General features: G+C 26.9%; 1 protein-coding gene across 8 annotated transcripts in view; it reads right to left on the minus strand.

Moving 5' to 3' along the window:
- Window positions 1-5,656: 5,656 nt before the first annotated feature.
- Window positions 5,657-17,764, minus strand: part of LOC101241012 (potassium voltage-gated channel protein Shaw) — a 50,424-nt gene continuing 38,316 nt past the window's right edge. For 7 of the 8 annotated variants that reach the window (XM_065817404.1, XM_065817406.1, XM_065817411.1 and 4 more), the window contains 4 exons: window positions 10,054-10,548; window positions 9,738-9,912; window positions 9,290-9,485; window positions 5,657-6,375 (listed from right to left, as the gene is read on the minus strand). In XM_065817404.1, coding sequence (XP_065673476.1) covers window positions 5,775-6,375; window positions 9,290-9,485; window positions 9,738-9,912; window positions 10,054-10,548 — 1,467 coding nt within the window. In that variant the 3' untranslated portion in view covers window positions 5,657-5,774. The remainder of the gene's footprint in view (window positions 6,376-9,289; window positions 9,486-9,737; window positions 9,913-10,053; window positions 10,549-17,764) is intronic. The other variant, XM_065817408.1, reaches the window with a different exon arrangement.

A 17,764-nucleotide genomic window follows, 5' to 3' on the forward strand; every position in this document is an offset into this window, starting at 1 on the left:
TTCCTGCTAATCTTGGTGCATTCAGTGAATAGCAGAGTGAAATGTTCAATCAGGATATTTGTGAATTTAAGAGGCAATATCAAGCTTGATGGAAGGTGAATAAGATGGCCGACTACTGCTGCTCATTGAAACGTCATAATACTGGTGCTGCTCATTAACTAAAATCACTGAAAAGATAATTTACAGAGTGATAAATGATTAATAAATGTAAGTTGGCTTTTATATTGCGCTTTTATATTGTTTAATAACTTTGTAACTTCTAACTCTTCTGCATCGTTAAAATTATTCATCGTATATTTTGTTGCTGGTTTATTGAAAAAAATTTTGACCTGGTAAAAAAATTTGGATTACACATTTGGAATCATCATGAAAAGTTGTGTAAGAAGAGCCAGTTTACATATCTGCAGTTTTCACAAAATAAAAAATTGTTAACAATTGTTATTTGAAAGCCTTCAAGGAAAAATTAAATATGCTGATTCACTTGAAAAATACAAATCAAACTCAAAACGCACTTGAAAACTAATAAACGAAATTACTAAAACACTAAGTAATTAGTTGGGCAAAACTTGTGGCAGTTATTCAAGTAGATTATCTTCTACTTTAATAACTTTCACAGTTATTAAAGTAGATGATAATTTTTTTCTTGATAATAAAAAAACTGTTACCAAACTAAATAGATATTTTGTATATGTAGGGCCAAAGCTAGCCAAAAAAAATTCTAAAATCTAAAAGTTCAATAAACAAAACATATTTCTCTCCAATCTCATAGGTAAATTTTTTAAATCTGTCTTTAGATTTAGTCAAATAAATTTTTTTCATGTTTCATTTCATATTGCTAAGTCAGAAAATTTCTATCATATTGAAATAAATAAAGATATCTAACTATCTTTATTTACTCCAATAAAATAAACAAAAAGATAAAAAAATATAAAATAGACAAGACAAAGATTAAAAATAATATCAAGATTTAAAACTAATTATATCCGAAAATAAAATAATTATTCTTGCATCTTATAATACATATATGTATATATATATATATATATATATATATATATATATATATATATATATATATATATATATATATATATATATATATATATATATATATATATATATATATATATATATATATATAAGAAAACATCAAACAATACGAATTCTCTTAATACAAATAATAATTTATTTTGAGAAATTTTCACTGGGTCACCAGCATCATCAGCTCGTAAAATATTAGTTAATAAGTAATATTTTACGAGCTGATGATGCTGGTGTCCATAACCCAGTGAAAATTTCTACACTCAAAAAGTAGTAGAAAATCACTTGACAAAAATCTTTTCCATTTAACGCTGTGTTGCATCAATTAAGACAATGGCGTACTTTATAACAGGCCTTTGAACCGTGCGGATAAAGTCATAAACTAGAGGCGAACGTTTTGTATTTCCTAAATTCATTCTGTAACATAAAATCGAAGTTGCTTGCTAAATTATTTAGTCAATTTTTAAATTTTTAGTTTACTTTGTCATAAACATGAGTCGTAAATGCTGTGTCCCGAATTGCAACGGTAATTATGATAAAAGTTCTAAAGAAAAAACTTTTCGCCTTCCTCGAACACCAGAAGAAAGAAAGTGGTTGGCTGTTATACCAAGAGATAACATGCCAGATAAGAAAGACGCCGTTGTTAGTGAAAGGGATTGGCCTGTTGGATACATTTCGACAAAAGAATTATGGCAAAGAAAGACCATGTGATCCTACATCTGTGTTTAAGTGTGTAAAACCAAGTTTTATACCTAAACCATCTGGTTGTCCCAGAACAACTTTAAGATCACATGCAGAAACTAGAAATTTTCAGCCTGAAGAGTTATTTGTTTTTAATTTAAAAGATGTTATAAAATATTTTAATGATCTGAAAACAAACTATAAGTTTAATGGAACTGATATATTTAATACTAAAACAGAAAATCAAGTTTTGATTCAATTGTAAGAGTTTGTTCATGACACAGATGTTCCGTTGTTTGTTATAAAAATAAATTTTTTTACTTTAGAGTCAAATTTTTAATAAAAACACTCTAACTGAACAGAATTACCATACTGAATAGATCGTCGTATATTGATGAAGCAGTTCAATTTTTATATTTATATGTATGTCAGCAGTAAAAAAAAAAAATTATTAAACAGCGACTTTTTTCAATGAGCAATAAACCTGTTACAAATAAAAAATACTCTGTTGAAACAATGATTAGACCTTTTGAGTACTATGCAATGTCACGTTTATAGTTATTACTTTGTTTGGTGGACCCAAATTTTTATGTAAAATGCTTCCTGTGCATGACATGATTCAAATTTTCACCGGTTGCTTTTATCTGCGATAAAAGCAGCCGGTGGTCATGTTATTTCTATAGTTTATGATGGTAACAGGGTAAATCAAGTTTTTTTCAAGAAATTTGAGACAGATGGCATACCTTGGCAAACAAACGATAATATATATCTGCTGTATGATTTTGTGCACCTTTTAAAAAATATTTGCAATAATTGGATCACTGAAAAGTCACAGGAACTTGAATTTTTTGTTAATAAAGAAAAAAATTTTGCCAAATGGTCTCATTGAAGCATTGCATAAATTAGAATCAAATCAAGTGATTAAAATGTCTAAACTTACAGATGTAGCTGTGCTCCCAAAACCAATTGAAAGGCATCAACTTGTCTGAAAGTATTTTGCGAAGAAACAGTTTGTGCTTTAAAATGTCACCCAGAGTTAAAAGATGTTGATGATTTCTTTTCTTTAAATAATAACTGAATAATGGAGAATTATCAATGTTAATAGACATTATGCAGATGTACATATGTGTCATCCGAATCGGGCTGCTATTTTCTCTTCTGATGATTTTAATCTTCAAAAGCTGTTAGAATTTGGAAACATGGCTAAGCAAATGTGCTCTTCTCAAAGAGTTCATTTTTAAAGCTTCACTAAAGATACTTCTAAAAGCATCTATCATACTTGTAATGGTCTTGTGGAGTTATCAAAGTTCCTCTTGTCTACAAGTCATAAGTATGTTTTGCTTGGAGCATTTACAATTGATCCTTTAGAAAAGCAGTTTGGAAAACTGAGACAGGGATCAGGAGGTACATATTTTATCACTGTTCAACAAATACTAGAGAAAGTGGGAATCAAAAACAAAACTACTTTTGCAATTAGACAAATATGGTATTGATCTTGATTTTAATACATCAGGTCATTCTTGTGAAAGATGTGGTTTTTACTTAAATGAAGAAAAATGTTTGATATTTGTTAATTTGCCAGAATTAGAAAATATATTATCTATAGATGTCAAAATGACTCTAATTTACATAGCTGGTTACATTGTTCAAAATGACAAAGATTCAGATGATTCATATTTTTATTATGAGAAATATAAAAATTTTACTGAGGAAATCAATCGTTGTGGATTAACTGTATCTGGCAACTTGGTATGTCAATTGGTAATATATTGCTATATTATGTTTCGTGAAGTAGCTGATAATAAATGTATATCTTCTTTGTGCAATCTAATGATGCTTGTATCAGAATCCTATAAATTAAATATGAACAGAAACCATGGTGTTACACTTTCAAAAGTTTTTTCAAGAGCTATTGTAATTTATATTCTCCAAGGTCTGAAAAAGAACCAAAACAAAAGCTTTTAAAACTTAGCGTTAAATAACAAAGGTCAACAGCAACTGTTTTTTTGTTAAATTGAACTGTTAAATTTAAATAATTATACTGTATATAGCTATAATAGAATAAAAGAAAAAAGTAGTATTATTTTGTAATTTGTTTTTAATGTATTTTTGTTGTTTACTTTTATTTTCTCCTGAAAAATTAATTTTTATGCTTAATTGAGATTATTTTTTTCTGTATTTTTTGTTTAAAAAAACTCGCCTCCAGTTTATGACGTCATCCTCACGGTGAATAGGCCTGTTATAAAGTACGCCATGATAAAGACTCATCAGAAATTAATGATCAAATTAATAAAACTTCAATTTATACCAAAAATTACAAAAAAAACTACAGGAAGTCGCATTTGGCTTGACTACTGTAACTTTTTACACATTTGTGGAATATGCTTTTTTTTTTTAATTTTTTTTTTATTTTAGGTGCCCCAAGAAGTCCTAACGGTCTTGTCACAGAGCACCGCGGAAGTGCATTTAACCAGGAAATTCACGCCTCCTTCCTTACCGTGACGCGAAAATATGTTCAGAGCTCGTTTCGAACCTGGATCTCCTGCTTATAAAGCAAGCGTTCTAACCACGGCCACACATAGACAAAACAAGACAAAAGTCCTAATAATTAAATGTTTCTGCTTTTTAAAAAGAATATTTTTTAATAGAGGGAATTTAATGGAATTATGATATGAGTTCACTTATTTTTATAGTATTTTAGCTGCTGTTTTAAGGATGGACAATTCAGTATAAAATCATCAATAATTTTATTTTTTAATTACATTTTTTAATTACATTTTTAGTTCTATTTCGCTTTTTTGTATTCTTTTTTTTCGCAATCAAATTTTAGTTCAAAATTTTTAAAACCAGTTTAGAGGAATTGAATACATTTTCATTAGAGGAGTTTGGTTTAGCTTGTTTTTAATTGAAATCGGGATTTGTTTTCGAATTTGGAGTGAATAATTTGAGTTAATATTAATTTACAATAATTTATCGAGTTTTGAGTTAAGATTCCTTGAGTTAATATTCATCGAGATATGAGTTAATATTCAATAATTCATCATGCTTTTATGTAACAATAGACAGTTATGATGTTAATTATAAATGTCTATTGTTGCAATAGACAATTATGATGTCAATTATAACTGTCTATTGTTGCATTAAAGCATATAACAATATTTCCAAAAAAATGCATACTTTGCTTACGAGAGAAATTTGAAATTATTATACATGCAAACCAAGAACATTTATAAAACAAAAAATTGGAATTGATTTCTAAATGCAGGCACGAAAATAAGTTTCTTCAAAAAACTATAAAAATAAGTGAGCTCAAATAATAATTACATTAAACACCCCCTTTTAAAAAATATTCTTTTTAAAAAGCAGAAGTAATCAATTCTGAAGACTTTTTTTTATAATAGTGAAAGCATATTCCACAAATGTGTGAAAATTTACAGTAGTTAAGCCATTTGCGACTTCCTGTAGTTTAATTTTTGGTATAAATTAAAGTTTTATTAATTTGATCATACATTTCTGATGAGTTTTTATTAATAAAGCACAAGTGTTAAATGGAAAAAAATTATGTTAAGTGATTTTCAACTACATTATAATTGCTCTGTTTGTTTAAGAACATTGAGCACTCTATTTTGAAGAATACATTTTAAAATTGTTTATATATATATATATATATATATATATAATATATATATATATATATATATATATATATATATATATATATATATATATAAAGGATTTGTGCATAAGTTACGTCACGCTCTTAAAAGTAATTCGCCTAAGTCTAGTTAAAAGGATAGTGTATAAAAGCTTTAGAAAAAGTTTTGTTTAAGAAAAAATGACTTTAAGGGAATATTTCAATGAAGGGGATTGTTTTGACGACAATACTCAGAAAACATTTTTTTTAAGAACTATGTTTAAGAAATTGAACAAAATGTTCGTTACGAAAATAATTTTGATGACAGCTATGATGGTAAATTAACCAACTGCATTATCAAGTACAAAAATTAGTTATATAAAGATAAATTAGTATATTTATAAGTTAGTTTACGCTGTTAGCTGAGAAGCTCGTGCAGCCCTTCTGGTTCAGGAACATGTAAATGGTTATTGCTCCGTTTTCTATTGTCTTTATATAAAAACATTTTATTTTGCACAAAATCTATTTTTGAACAACCATTTGAAGGATAATCATTTAAGTTTTGAATTTGAAAATTGAGCTCAGTTTTTAAGTTCGATCCGTTACGTTCGAGCATAGGCTTCTGCGGTTTTGATAATCCGTCTTGAAGATCGGATGATTCGTCATTAATATTTTCAACAAGTTCACAAGGCGATAATACTGACATTGGAATTGCACAGAAACCGGAACTAGTTATGGATGATCTCTTGCTATCCATATATATTTTTTCAGAGTTAGGTCTCACACTTAAACTGTGATGCTCAGATAAATAATCTATTTTTCCAATGCTTTCGGCTGAAGAAAATCCACCGTTAATATGGGCTTTCTCTACATTATTTTGAATGCTTTTTCCTGATTTGTTCATTGTGAGAAATGCATTGTCTTGTTTGTTTATTGTAAAAGACTCGCTAAGTGTGCGACGTGGTGATATTTTTTGGGTGTGAGTGGTGACGTATAAAGAAGAACGCTCTCTTTGAAATCTAAAATGTTTTATATCAGATTATATAATATTATTGTTAAATATCATAAACTTTAACATCTTTTACAAAAAAAGATTTTCTTACTATAACTATAAATATACTACAAAAATTTTACATCCAGTTTACTTTTTCTGACTATCCCAGCAAGTATTAAAAAAACATTTCCTAAAATCCATTTTTCTATCTTATTAATTTATTATTAATTTACTTATTTTGATTATAATGTTTGAGTATTTTTCAAATTTAGAAATAGAAATAACTACTATTGTATCTCTGTATGATAAAAAACTTAAGATATCGGAAAAAATAAGCGAAACTAGAGGCTCAAGGTTTTTCAAAAAACTAAAAATGGCGCTTTTTCAATTTTACAGTAACCTCTCTTTAAGAAAATTTAATAACAAGTTTAAATAAATAAAGAAGAAAAATAAAAATAAAATGTAAACAAAAATTACAAATTGCCTCGAAAATTTTTACATTTAAAATATCGTTTAGACATTTGACACAAATATTGTTTAGACATAAAACACATCTCAAAAAAATACACGTTTAAAATTTGAAGTTTACGGCAATGTATTTAAGTTCAAGTTTCAAACAAAAAATAAAATTCTTTATCAAACCCCATTCACATTGTTAATTGAGTTTCACAAGATAGCGAGTTAGGACCAACATGTAACAACTATAACAACTATCTTTACACTTTTATGCAAATATAATTAAGTTTTGTAGTTCGTATGAGATTATTGTCAAGATTTAGCTGTTTCTCTAAATAAGCTTGTACTCTGGGCAGAAACGTGGCAATTCACAGTTGCTAGCAGTAAGTGTTTTGTACAAAGGGTAGCATCTACTTCATTATGCAAAGGAATAAAGGATAACTATAGTCTAAGTAATAAAACTTCAGCTACTATGGACTCTAAGCTTAGCTTCAAAAAACATAATGCTAATGCCGTCCATCAAGTTAGCTGCAACATGCTTAAAATATTATAAAACTTGCTTTCACTGTCTATAGACCAATTATAGAATACTTTTTCTCCAGTTTAACAGCCGTACCCGATTAGATTAATTAAAACTGTTAAAAGTGTTCAAAAACAAGTCACGAAGAAAATTAAGAACTTTAAAATTTTGACTTATTGTGACAAACAACAGCTGCTCGACTTGAGACTCACTTAAAGTTAGGCGTTTTAAACATAGCTTGGCAACATGTTTAAATGTTTTTTGCAATCTAGTTTGTACCAAAAGTTCAATGTTTTTAATATTTGACAGCAATAACTACACGCGTTGTCATATTTATAAAATACGCAAACAATATTATTTCTCAGATTCTTAAAAATACAGTTTTTTCTTGATAATATTTGGAATAATTTGACTTCCGAAGTTATTAACGCAAAAAATATTTCTATGTTTAAAAAAAATTTGCTATTCTAATTTCAAAAAATACTGTATTTTGTTTAAATGAATTAATTTTGTTTAACTTTATTGTTTTTATTTAATTTTGTAACTTCCATATATTTGTGACATATTTTAAATTTGTTTAGAGACTCGTTGTTTCTTGCCATCGTTGTACGGACTTAACTACGGACCATAATTGTATCTCATATTTTCATATTCTCATGAACATTTTTATTGGTCTAATCAGGGTTGTTACGACATAATATGTCTGGCTGATCTGTCGACATATTTTTAAACATATTTTTTAATTTTATGTCTGAATTATATTCTGCTGACATAAAATATGTCTGACATATTTTCTATCGAAATATTTGACATAATTTATGTCTGAATTATTTGCTGTTTCAGAACAAGTCAAACTAATGTGATTGTTAATGTTATTGCTGATTTTAATACTGTTTTTGTTAATATTATTTGTATTTGATTGCTATTGTTATTGCTGAATTATTTGCCGTTCAGTCATATAACAAGTCAAACTAATTTGTTAATATATTTTTATTTTATTCATCAAATTATTCTGAAATGCGTTACTAAATTGTTAGAATATAAAACATAAAATATGTCCGAATTAAAATTATGTTCAAATACGTCAGATATATTTTGGATGCTTTGCAAAAAATTGCGATGATTTGGAACAAAAAAGCCCTAAAATTTCAACCCACCCCCCCCCCCCAACACACACCCTGCCCCAAAGGTGAGAGCAACAAGTCGATGAAATATTTTTTGTACTATTTTCAACTAGACTTATATTCATTGAGAAATTTTAAGTTTCATACTGAGAAAAGAAAAAGATAATATATCAATCTAAGAGTTTAAATACAAAATAGTAAAGAATTAGAGAAAGCTCTAGCCTAAAAAGCGACATTAGTAATGAAGAAGACACAAACTTTCTAGTTAAGTGCTCTTCCGCGGCGTTATATAATAAGACCATAAGGACTTCAGGGAGACCTTAATAACCACACAAAAATATATATATATATATATTCGAAGATACTCTGTATAAATTGATGAAAATTTTTTTTCCTTTTAATTTTATTGTTTACAGCAAAAATGCATTTCTTATAAAGAAATAATTTTCATAAAACAAGAAAGATATTTCTTGTTTTATGAAAATTTTTGGACTTTGTTTTTCTTTTTTTAGAGAAAATTATAGATATAGAGGACTTTTTTTAGAAATAAACAATTGTGCCCCTCCACTTCAAAAACCATGTCGTCGGCCATGTAATAATAAATTATACTAATAGAAACTTGTTGCGTAAAAAAACTTTATCGAAATCTCATAATTATTTAAATTACGAGATTTCAATCAAGTAATTTGATGTTTTTTTTCAATTGCATATTTTGTTTATACAACGGAATAATTTCCTCTACTTTTTTCTTGTAAGTTTTCTTATAAATACAAAATATATTTTACATGAGTGATGCCTATAAAGAATAAAAAAATGTATGAAGAAAAAATACAGTTAACCTTTTGCTTTGTGTAATATCTTTGTAAACATTGGTAGAGTTTGAATGAGAAGATTCTTGGTCTTCGTTTATGCCATGGGCTTGGTTAATAGATTCTGAAACCAAAGCGTTTGCTGCACCCACTAAGGCGCTTTTTTGCTGAAAAGGTTGCTTTAGACGTGCTTGGGCGTAGTGATAAAATAACTTGAAGTTGTTTCCTAAAAATTGTTTTCAGTTGTTCAAAAAATTTTGAAGCTTTTAAGTATAAATACTTAAACAGAATAAACAACATATTTTATGTTCATCAAATAATACAAAACACTTCATTCTTTTTTGGTATAAAAAATTAGATTTGTGAAACCGTTCTGAAGATATAAAAGCAAGTTTTAAAGTTACAATAACTTTATAAAGGGAATTTTATTAAAGAGTGATTATACACTTTATTAAAACTAAGCCTTTGTTATTCTTACCTATTATGGACACAGGTAAAGCAATTATTAATACACCGCAAAGCGCACACAAGACACCAAAAAACTTTCCAATAGTAGTTGTTGGAACTATGTCTCCGTAGCCTACAGTAGTCATAGTTACTACTGCCCACCAAAACGATTCTGGTATAGTTTTAAACTTGGTGGAGTTTGATGACTTATATAAAAGTATAAAAACTATTAACTATTATATAAAGTTATTAACTCTTGAATAAATTACAATAATTCAAAAGTTTAATTAAGTTAATATTTTATCTTTTTTCAGAACTTTTTTTATCTACTGCTATTTTCTACTTACCGAATTTTCACAGTAAAAAACGATGGTTGCAAATATAGCCACTGGAATAGCAAGCAATAGAAGTAATAAAAGAAGCTCTTTTGAACTTGCTATTAAAGTATGTTTTAAAATCTGCAGACCTGTAGACAATCGGAAGAAACGAAATAAACGAAACAATCGAGCAATTGCCATAACGTGAAACCAGCTTCTGTTCCAAACTCCTAAAGTTCTTTGTTTTATATAGCCGTTACGACCGAGAGTACAAAAATGTCCGAGGTAAGGTATAATAACAATTAAGTCAATTAAGTTCAAAAAATTCAATAAAAAAGAAGTTTTACTAGGAGCAGATATGAATCGCAAAAAAAGTTCCATCACTAACCACACAAAAGAGGCAATATCAAGAGATAGTAGAAGATCGGAATACAATTGGTTGGGATGAGCAATTTCCAACATTGTTTGAAAACATAAGGACAGTACGGATAGAAGTATAAATAATAATGAAACCATTGATATTATCTATATATAATAAAATGATCTTTAAATTATTTAAATTCAAAATAAATATCAACCCAAGCCACTTAACTTTAGGTTAACGTACATAAAAAATTTAAATTTCAAATAATAACACAACTATGAACATATATAATAATAATACAAAAAGTAAATAATAACACAACAAGAAAACAACATATTTTAAAACGCTTCCTAAAAAACTAACTTAAATATCAATACTAACAAAAACTTTAAATATTTATTAACATCGACTGAAGTGGCTGATGCTAGAGCTGACTTTTCAATTTTAATAAGAACGGATTCACTAGTAATCCTGTTACGACCAACTACTTCGTGTGAATAATTTAGAACCGACATCTGCAGCATCGACTGTTAATTAAGACGAAGGATAGGGCCGACTCCGGCACAACCGACCATTTTAAAAGACTTGTTTTAAATCCAACCAATCAATTATACACCTAAATTAAAAACTTAATCAATATTTTTTTGCAACTTATTACCCCATTATTAACCACGGGACAATGGGTCATTTTAAACGATTCAAGTCAGGGATATTATGACTTTGAATCAAAGAAAATCGATATTTTTTGCATTTGACTGTTTTTGTCTTTAATTTTTTTACTAGTCGGTTGTAAATCGATTTTTTACTAGTCGGTTCTAATTGGATATTTCATTAAACAATTGTAAATAAAATTTTAATTAATCTTTCTTGGACAAATTCGGTTCTATTATGGTCGGTATATCATTTATTCTGTCATAATGGTCGAACGCAGATAGTAGTCGGTTCAAGCATTTAACACGTCAACTGACGTGATTTTTAAACCCTTGCACAATAGTTCATAATTATTACTTGCCGGTTAAACTAATTATTTTTAAAATATTTATCAGATATTTAATGACTAACAGATTAATTGTACTTTATTTTAGGGGTGACCGGATCTAGTTGGCTCTATTTTTACTTTTTGAGCTCTGTAGCCCTAACGGCACAATTTTTTTTCTATTAATATTAATATTAGAGCGCATTCTTAAAGAGTATAAATTTAGATAACATTTTTAACTTACATTCATTATAAAAAAATTTTTTAGGGCCCTTCTGGGACCTCAAAAAAAAAAGTTCGGTACATTACCGCACCCCGGTATTTTTATTGTTTGTGCCAACTTACCGGGGTAAGTTGGCACAAACTATAAAAATAAATATTAATGCACTATTAAATGCAAAATTTATAATTTTTTTTTTACTATTTGTTTTGGCAACAATTTTAAGCCAAAAATTTAATATTACTTTAAGTAGGTACTAAATATTAGTCAGCCAAAACAGAAGCCCACTTTTTAACTAATATAAAAAAAAAGCATAAAATTTTTTTTTTAATTTTTGTAAAAAATAAATTTTTTCGATATTGCTAAAAATTTAACAAAAAATTAATTTTATTAAAATTTTTTTTTTTTTTCCATAGAAAATGCTTTGAGCCAACCTTACCCCGTGAAAATTTTGCCAACTTACCCCATAAGCCTTTTTTTTCAATAAACAGTCTATAGATCCTGAAAAACGGCTACTATTAAAAAAAAAATGATTGTATACAGTAAACTAATTGTAGCTGAAATTTTTTTTGCAGTTTTTTTTTCATTCGACTAACTATTTTCTTTGTAAAATAAAAACCAAGTGATGTTCGAAAAGTTACGTTTTTGTCCAAAAAATACATAAACCCCAATATCTCCCATGCGCATGCGCAAATCCTAATAATACTCTAGTAAAAGATAAAGTGATCAATTAGGATGGTTCTTTTTATTTTTTAGCATTTTCCGATGAAAGAATTTGAAGATAAACGCAGTTCGTCAACTAACCCCAGCTGCCAACACACCCCGGTCTTTCCTACGTCTGTCGACGGTCTGAGCTAATCAGACTGAAATATCACATAAATTAAAAATTAGTACATATCTGCATTTTATGTTATTAAGATTTAAATAATTTTTAAAGACAATAAGAAATGTCATTGAAACAATTAATATATTGAGGATTTTTTATGCAAAAAATCCAGTGAAGCTAGATTGTTTATTTGGTCGATGGAGACACCTCAATTTTTGCATAGTTAACAAGACTTTCATAAAAAAGTTAAAAAAAAAAAAGGGTAATAAGACTTTTTAAGAATGGTTGAGTTACAAAAAAACTAATTGCTATAAACAAATTTATATTTTTATAACGTATTCAAATGGTGTAATGATAGCACTAATACCGAACTACTACTTAGAAAACCCTTCCCCTGTAATGAAATACATGAATGTGTTAAATATATAAAAACTTAATTCACTTCAAATATTAATATTTATGTATAAATATAAGAATAACTTGCTGCCAAAAGTATTTTCTGATATTTTTACATTGGCGTTTTCACAAAAATACAATCTTCGATCAAATAGCAACCATAACTATCAATTGAGCAGAGTAAAATCGCAAGTGTCAAAATTTTCAATTATTAACCAAGGTCCGTCATTATGGAACCAATTAAAAAATAACAATATAAAAGATTTAAAAAGCACTTCCTCTTTTAAACGACCAATGAAATTGCATCTCCTTAACTTCTGATATATATGCAAGTATGTTTATATATGTGTGTGTAAGTATGTTTGTATATGTGTTTGTGTATGTGTATGTATATATATAAGGATGTATATATAAGTTTTTATTCTTCACCTAGTATTTTTCAGAAAAAATATTTTATTGTAAATTTACTAAAGGCATGTGGGCTTTAAATGTTATAAATGTTATTGTAAATTATGTTATTGAGTTTTATTCTTCACGTAGTACTTTTCAGAAAAAATGTTTTATTGTAAATTTACTAAAGCCATGTGGGCTTTAAATGTTATTGTAAAGGGGCTCTATGAAAAGATTGTGGTGACACCAGTCATCCGTATCTTCTTTGAGCCCCTCTCTGTTTTATATATATTCTTTGTGTAACGTAAAAGTTTCATTGTAATTTTATTATTTTATTTTTATATAAACAGCGAAGAAAAAAAAAATTAAAAAAAAAAAAAAAAACTACTTTATGCTAGTTCCAGGACTTTTTTTTCGTTTTTTCATTATCGATTCAAATTTTAATTTATTGTAGGTTTGTATTACATGTGTCGTTAACAACCAAATAAAACTTAATATGTTTTACAACATATTAATTTTTATTTGGTTACGCGTTAGCTGAGGAGAAAATCAAACCAATTAGGACGATAATGAAGATAAAATAATTTATTGGAAAAAAGCCCCACCCTTTCAGTTCGTTTCAATAAATTTAGAAGATCTAAAAATTTTAGAACTCTCAAGGAACAATTTTATAAAATTAAGCTAAAATGTGTCAAATCTAAAAAAATATTATTTTCTCCTTTTTAGTCTAATGAAAAAAAAAATTTTTTAATAATTATTTTTCCTTAATAAGCTTTACTTATTTTTTCTAGCTTAAAATTAATAATTTTCGCAACTTTATTTTATTATATTTATTTTACTATATTTATTTTATCATTAAATTAATTCACGATATTTCGTATAATGTAATTTTCTTAATCACTTACACAAGTAAAAAGATACAACTTCTTTAAGTAAAAACTTTTTCAGGTAAAGTAAATAATTGTCCGGTTAGCAGCAGTTCAACTGCATCAGAATAGAGTGGTTTAGATTTAGATTCACTAGACAAATATGAATCACTGAAAATGAAAAAATCAAGAAATAGACTACAGGATCAAGTTAGCATCTAATCTTGTGATAAAAAACAAACAAATCAGCTAGAATTCGTAAAGAATTGTTTAAATTGAAAGTCAGAAAGGAATATGGAGATCAGCTATAAGGCTATAAGACATTTCCACCTGATAGAAAGAAAATAAAAAGACTGAATGCCAAGTTGTGATTCTTAAGAATGAGAATAAAAAGACTGAATACCAAGCTGTGATGCTTAAAAATGAGAATAATGAAATAAAATTTACTAAATTTAAAAAAAATCTAAAGACATTTTTGAAGCTCTAAAAAAATTACTAAATAATTTTGATGCATTAATATTTATTACTATGATTATATGTGATACAAGTAAACGCAGTAAACGCAAGAAAATTAAATGGTGTAATTGTAAAATACAAAATGAAATAGAAACCAGAGTCTTTACTAAATCACAATCTGCCAGCACCATGTACTGGATAGCATTTTTAAACATGTTTTGGATCTTCTCTGTAAATTATAAATAAACAACTCTTAGTTTTGATATAAATTTGTGAAAGACGTAACCGAAAATTACAAAAATTTTCAAATAAATTTTAAATATTAGCCTAATCATTACATAATATTAGGATTGAATAATAACTTCAAAATAAACTTAGGATTACGAAATAACTTCAATTTCTTTATGAGTTTGGTAAAGTTTTTTGTTACTTCAAGAATCATCAAAAATGACCAAGAATTAAAAGGAATAACCTTCCATATACTGCACAGTGTTTTATGAAAGCTAGAGTATCATACGTTTTTGCTGCCTTTTTTCTTATATCAACATGGAGGTGTGAACTTGAAGCTGCAGCAAACTTGCAAATCCGTAGCAAAAATTTCAACAATTATTTGATAATAAATTATATATGATAGATGCATATGCCAGATGCATTGACACAAATTAATTCTATAGCTGCTTTAAAGTGCTTTATGAAACATTGGAGCAAAGAAAATAATGTTGTTCATATTCCATGAACAAATATCATTGCTGAATGTGTTATTAAATTGACGGAAAAACTCCATCAAAATTCAAAAATACGCAAATGCAAAATTATTTGGGAAAAATTAATGTGAAATAATGTAAAACCTGTAGGTAATTAACTTTATGAAATTAATTATTTTTATTAGCCTACTTACGTGGCATGTGATTTTTAAATACTAATTATAATTGACGATTTGTTTTATTTATTTGTGTAGCTGTTCATAAATGAGTGTAAAATAACCTTTACATGTCTTTATGTAAAATATGAAAAATTATAATATTAATTAGGAAGGGGGAAAAGGGGAAAGAATATGTTAGCAATTAGACTGTTAATAGATCAGGTTTTTTTATCAATTACATAACATTTTCTAAAGTTAAAGAAGTATAGCTTAAACGGATCCAAAAAATGTCATAACACTAATGTAGATTTATAATTGTGAACATGATTAACGAAATGTTTTCAAATAAAATAAAGAACAAAAAAAATCTAAGTGCACAGTTTATCTTTAACTTTTCATTGTATTTTTAACGCTACATATAAGTTATTACAGATAGGTATTTTGAGTTATCGGCATTTAATAAATTAATAATAACTTCAGTTTAAAACATATACACAATTTAAAAATTAAAACAACATATGTCAACAGCTAAATTTAGTATACGCTGCTCTATTATTAAGGTGGCTCATATAAAAAAGAACTTATTTTAATAGAATAAATTGCAACGGTTCATAAATATTCTATTGTATTTTTGATGATATATGAAACTCAAATTTCATAAAAAAAAACTGTAAATAAATTATATTTAAAGCAACTTTCAATAAAATCAGAGTTAAAAAGGGCAAGTTTGAAAAAATTCAAAACAATGTTTCCTGATTAGTTTTAGTTGAAACTCAAAAATTTTTTGGTTATAGCTTCATTACATTATTTTCATTCATTTCTACTAAAAGAATAAAAATATAATTAAAATATCAAAAACGGGACACAATACTTAAAAAAATCACAAACTTATACATAAGAAAAAACAGGTGTTTTGTTATAAAAATTGATAAAACTATTCTTAGTTGATTATTTTAGGGCATCTGAAATCTTAATGATTAAGAAACATACACTAAAAATTTCAGCCAAAAAGCTTTTCCTAATCTCGAGATATCATGTTTTGAATTTGCAAAAAAAAAAAAAAAAATTAAAAAGTTATGAAAACAATGACCGAAGTTTTCCGATAAATAATTTCTATATATTCTATTAGCAAAAAAATGAAAACTGACCAATAAAAAAGTTTAAGTAAGGTAATATTAGTAAGTATTTTATCCAAAATGTACATATTTTGTCAAAGAATTATAAATTTTGCATCAAACGGTACATTAAAAAAAAATCAGAATTTTTTTTTTAAATTGAGTATTTTTTTCTAAATGAGCTGCTTTAATCCTCATCTAAAATCACTTAAAGCTTTGCGCAACGTCCTCGGGTAAAAAGATCAAAGATTTTTTTGTAAAAAGATCTTGCATTAGCAATAAAATATTATATACTATATATATGTTTGTGTGTGTGTGTATATATATATATATATATATATATATATATATATATATATATATATATATATATATATATATATATATATATATATATATATATATATATATATATATATATATATATATATAATGTATATAAAATATCAAAAGCGGCTTCCTTTTTCGGATCGAAGTTAGGCATCTAATGTATATAATATACCATTCTATCAAGTACTTAAGGCTGTCCCTAAATCATGAGGATTTGGGAACAGATTGTCCCGTTATCGGAGCGTCCGTTCTCTCGTATTGTTTTGCACTATTATTATTTAAACCATATGTCATTAAAAAATAAAAAACAAGTATGAATTATTTTATTATTTTTATTGAAATTTATTTCAAAAAAATAAATTATTCCCATGCTTCAACTAAATCAACTTTTCATCAACTTAGTTGATTTTAAAAATGTATCAGTTGATTTTAGTCGATTTTAGAGAATATATCATTCGATTTAGTCGACAGTCGAATTATTTAATAGTCATAACAACACTAGTCATAATCATAACAAAAATTGATACATGTCACAATCACAACAATGAATTGATACATGTCACAATCACAACAATGAATTGATACATGTCACAATCACAACAATGAATTGATACATGTCACAATCACAACAATGAATTGATACATGTCACAATCACAACAATGAATTGATACATGTCACAAACGCAACAATGAATTGATACATTCACTATCAAAACGGTTCATTAATGTTATAACCCTCTTTATATTATTAATTGCTAAGTATTTAGTTTCAGAAAGTGATACACATAGGTGTTTTAGTTGAGCATGTTTTTTTTTAGAAGCATGTTTTTTTTAGAAGCATAAAAGAAAGTGTATTTTAGTATCTTAAACGCATTTTGTGCTTATGACGTAATAACAATATAGCTTTATATTTTTAAATATAAGTATGGGTTTTAATGCT

This window comes from Hydra vulgaris, chromosome 14 (genome assembly GCF_038396675.1).
Source record: "Hydra vulgaris chromosome 14, alternate assembly HydraT2T_AEP".
Lineage (NCBI taxonomy): Eukaryota > Metazoa > Cnidaria > Hydrozoa > Anthoathecata > Hydridae > Hydra > Hydra vulgaris.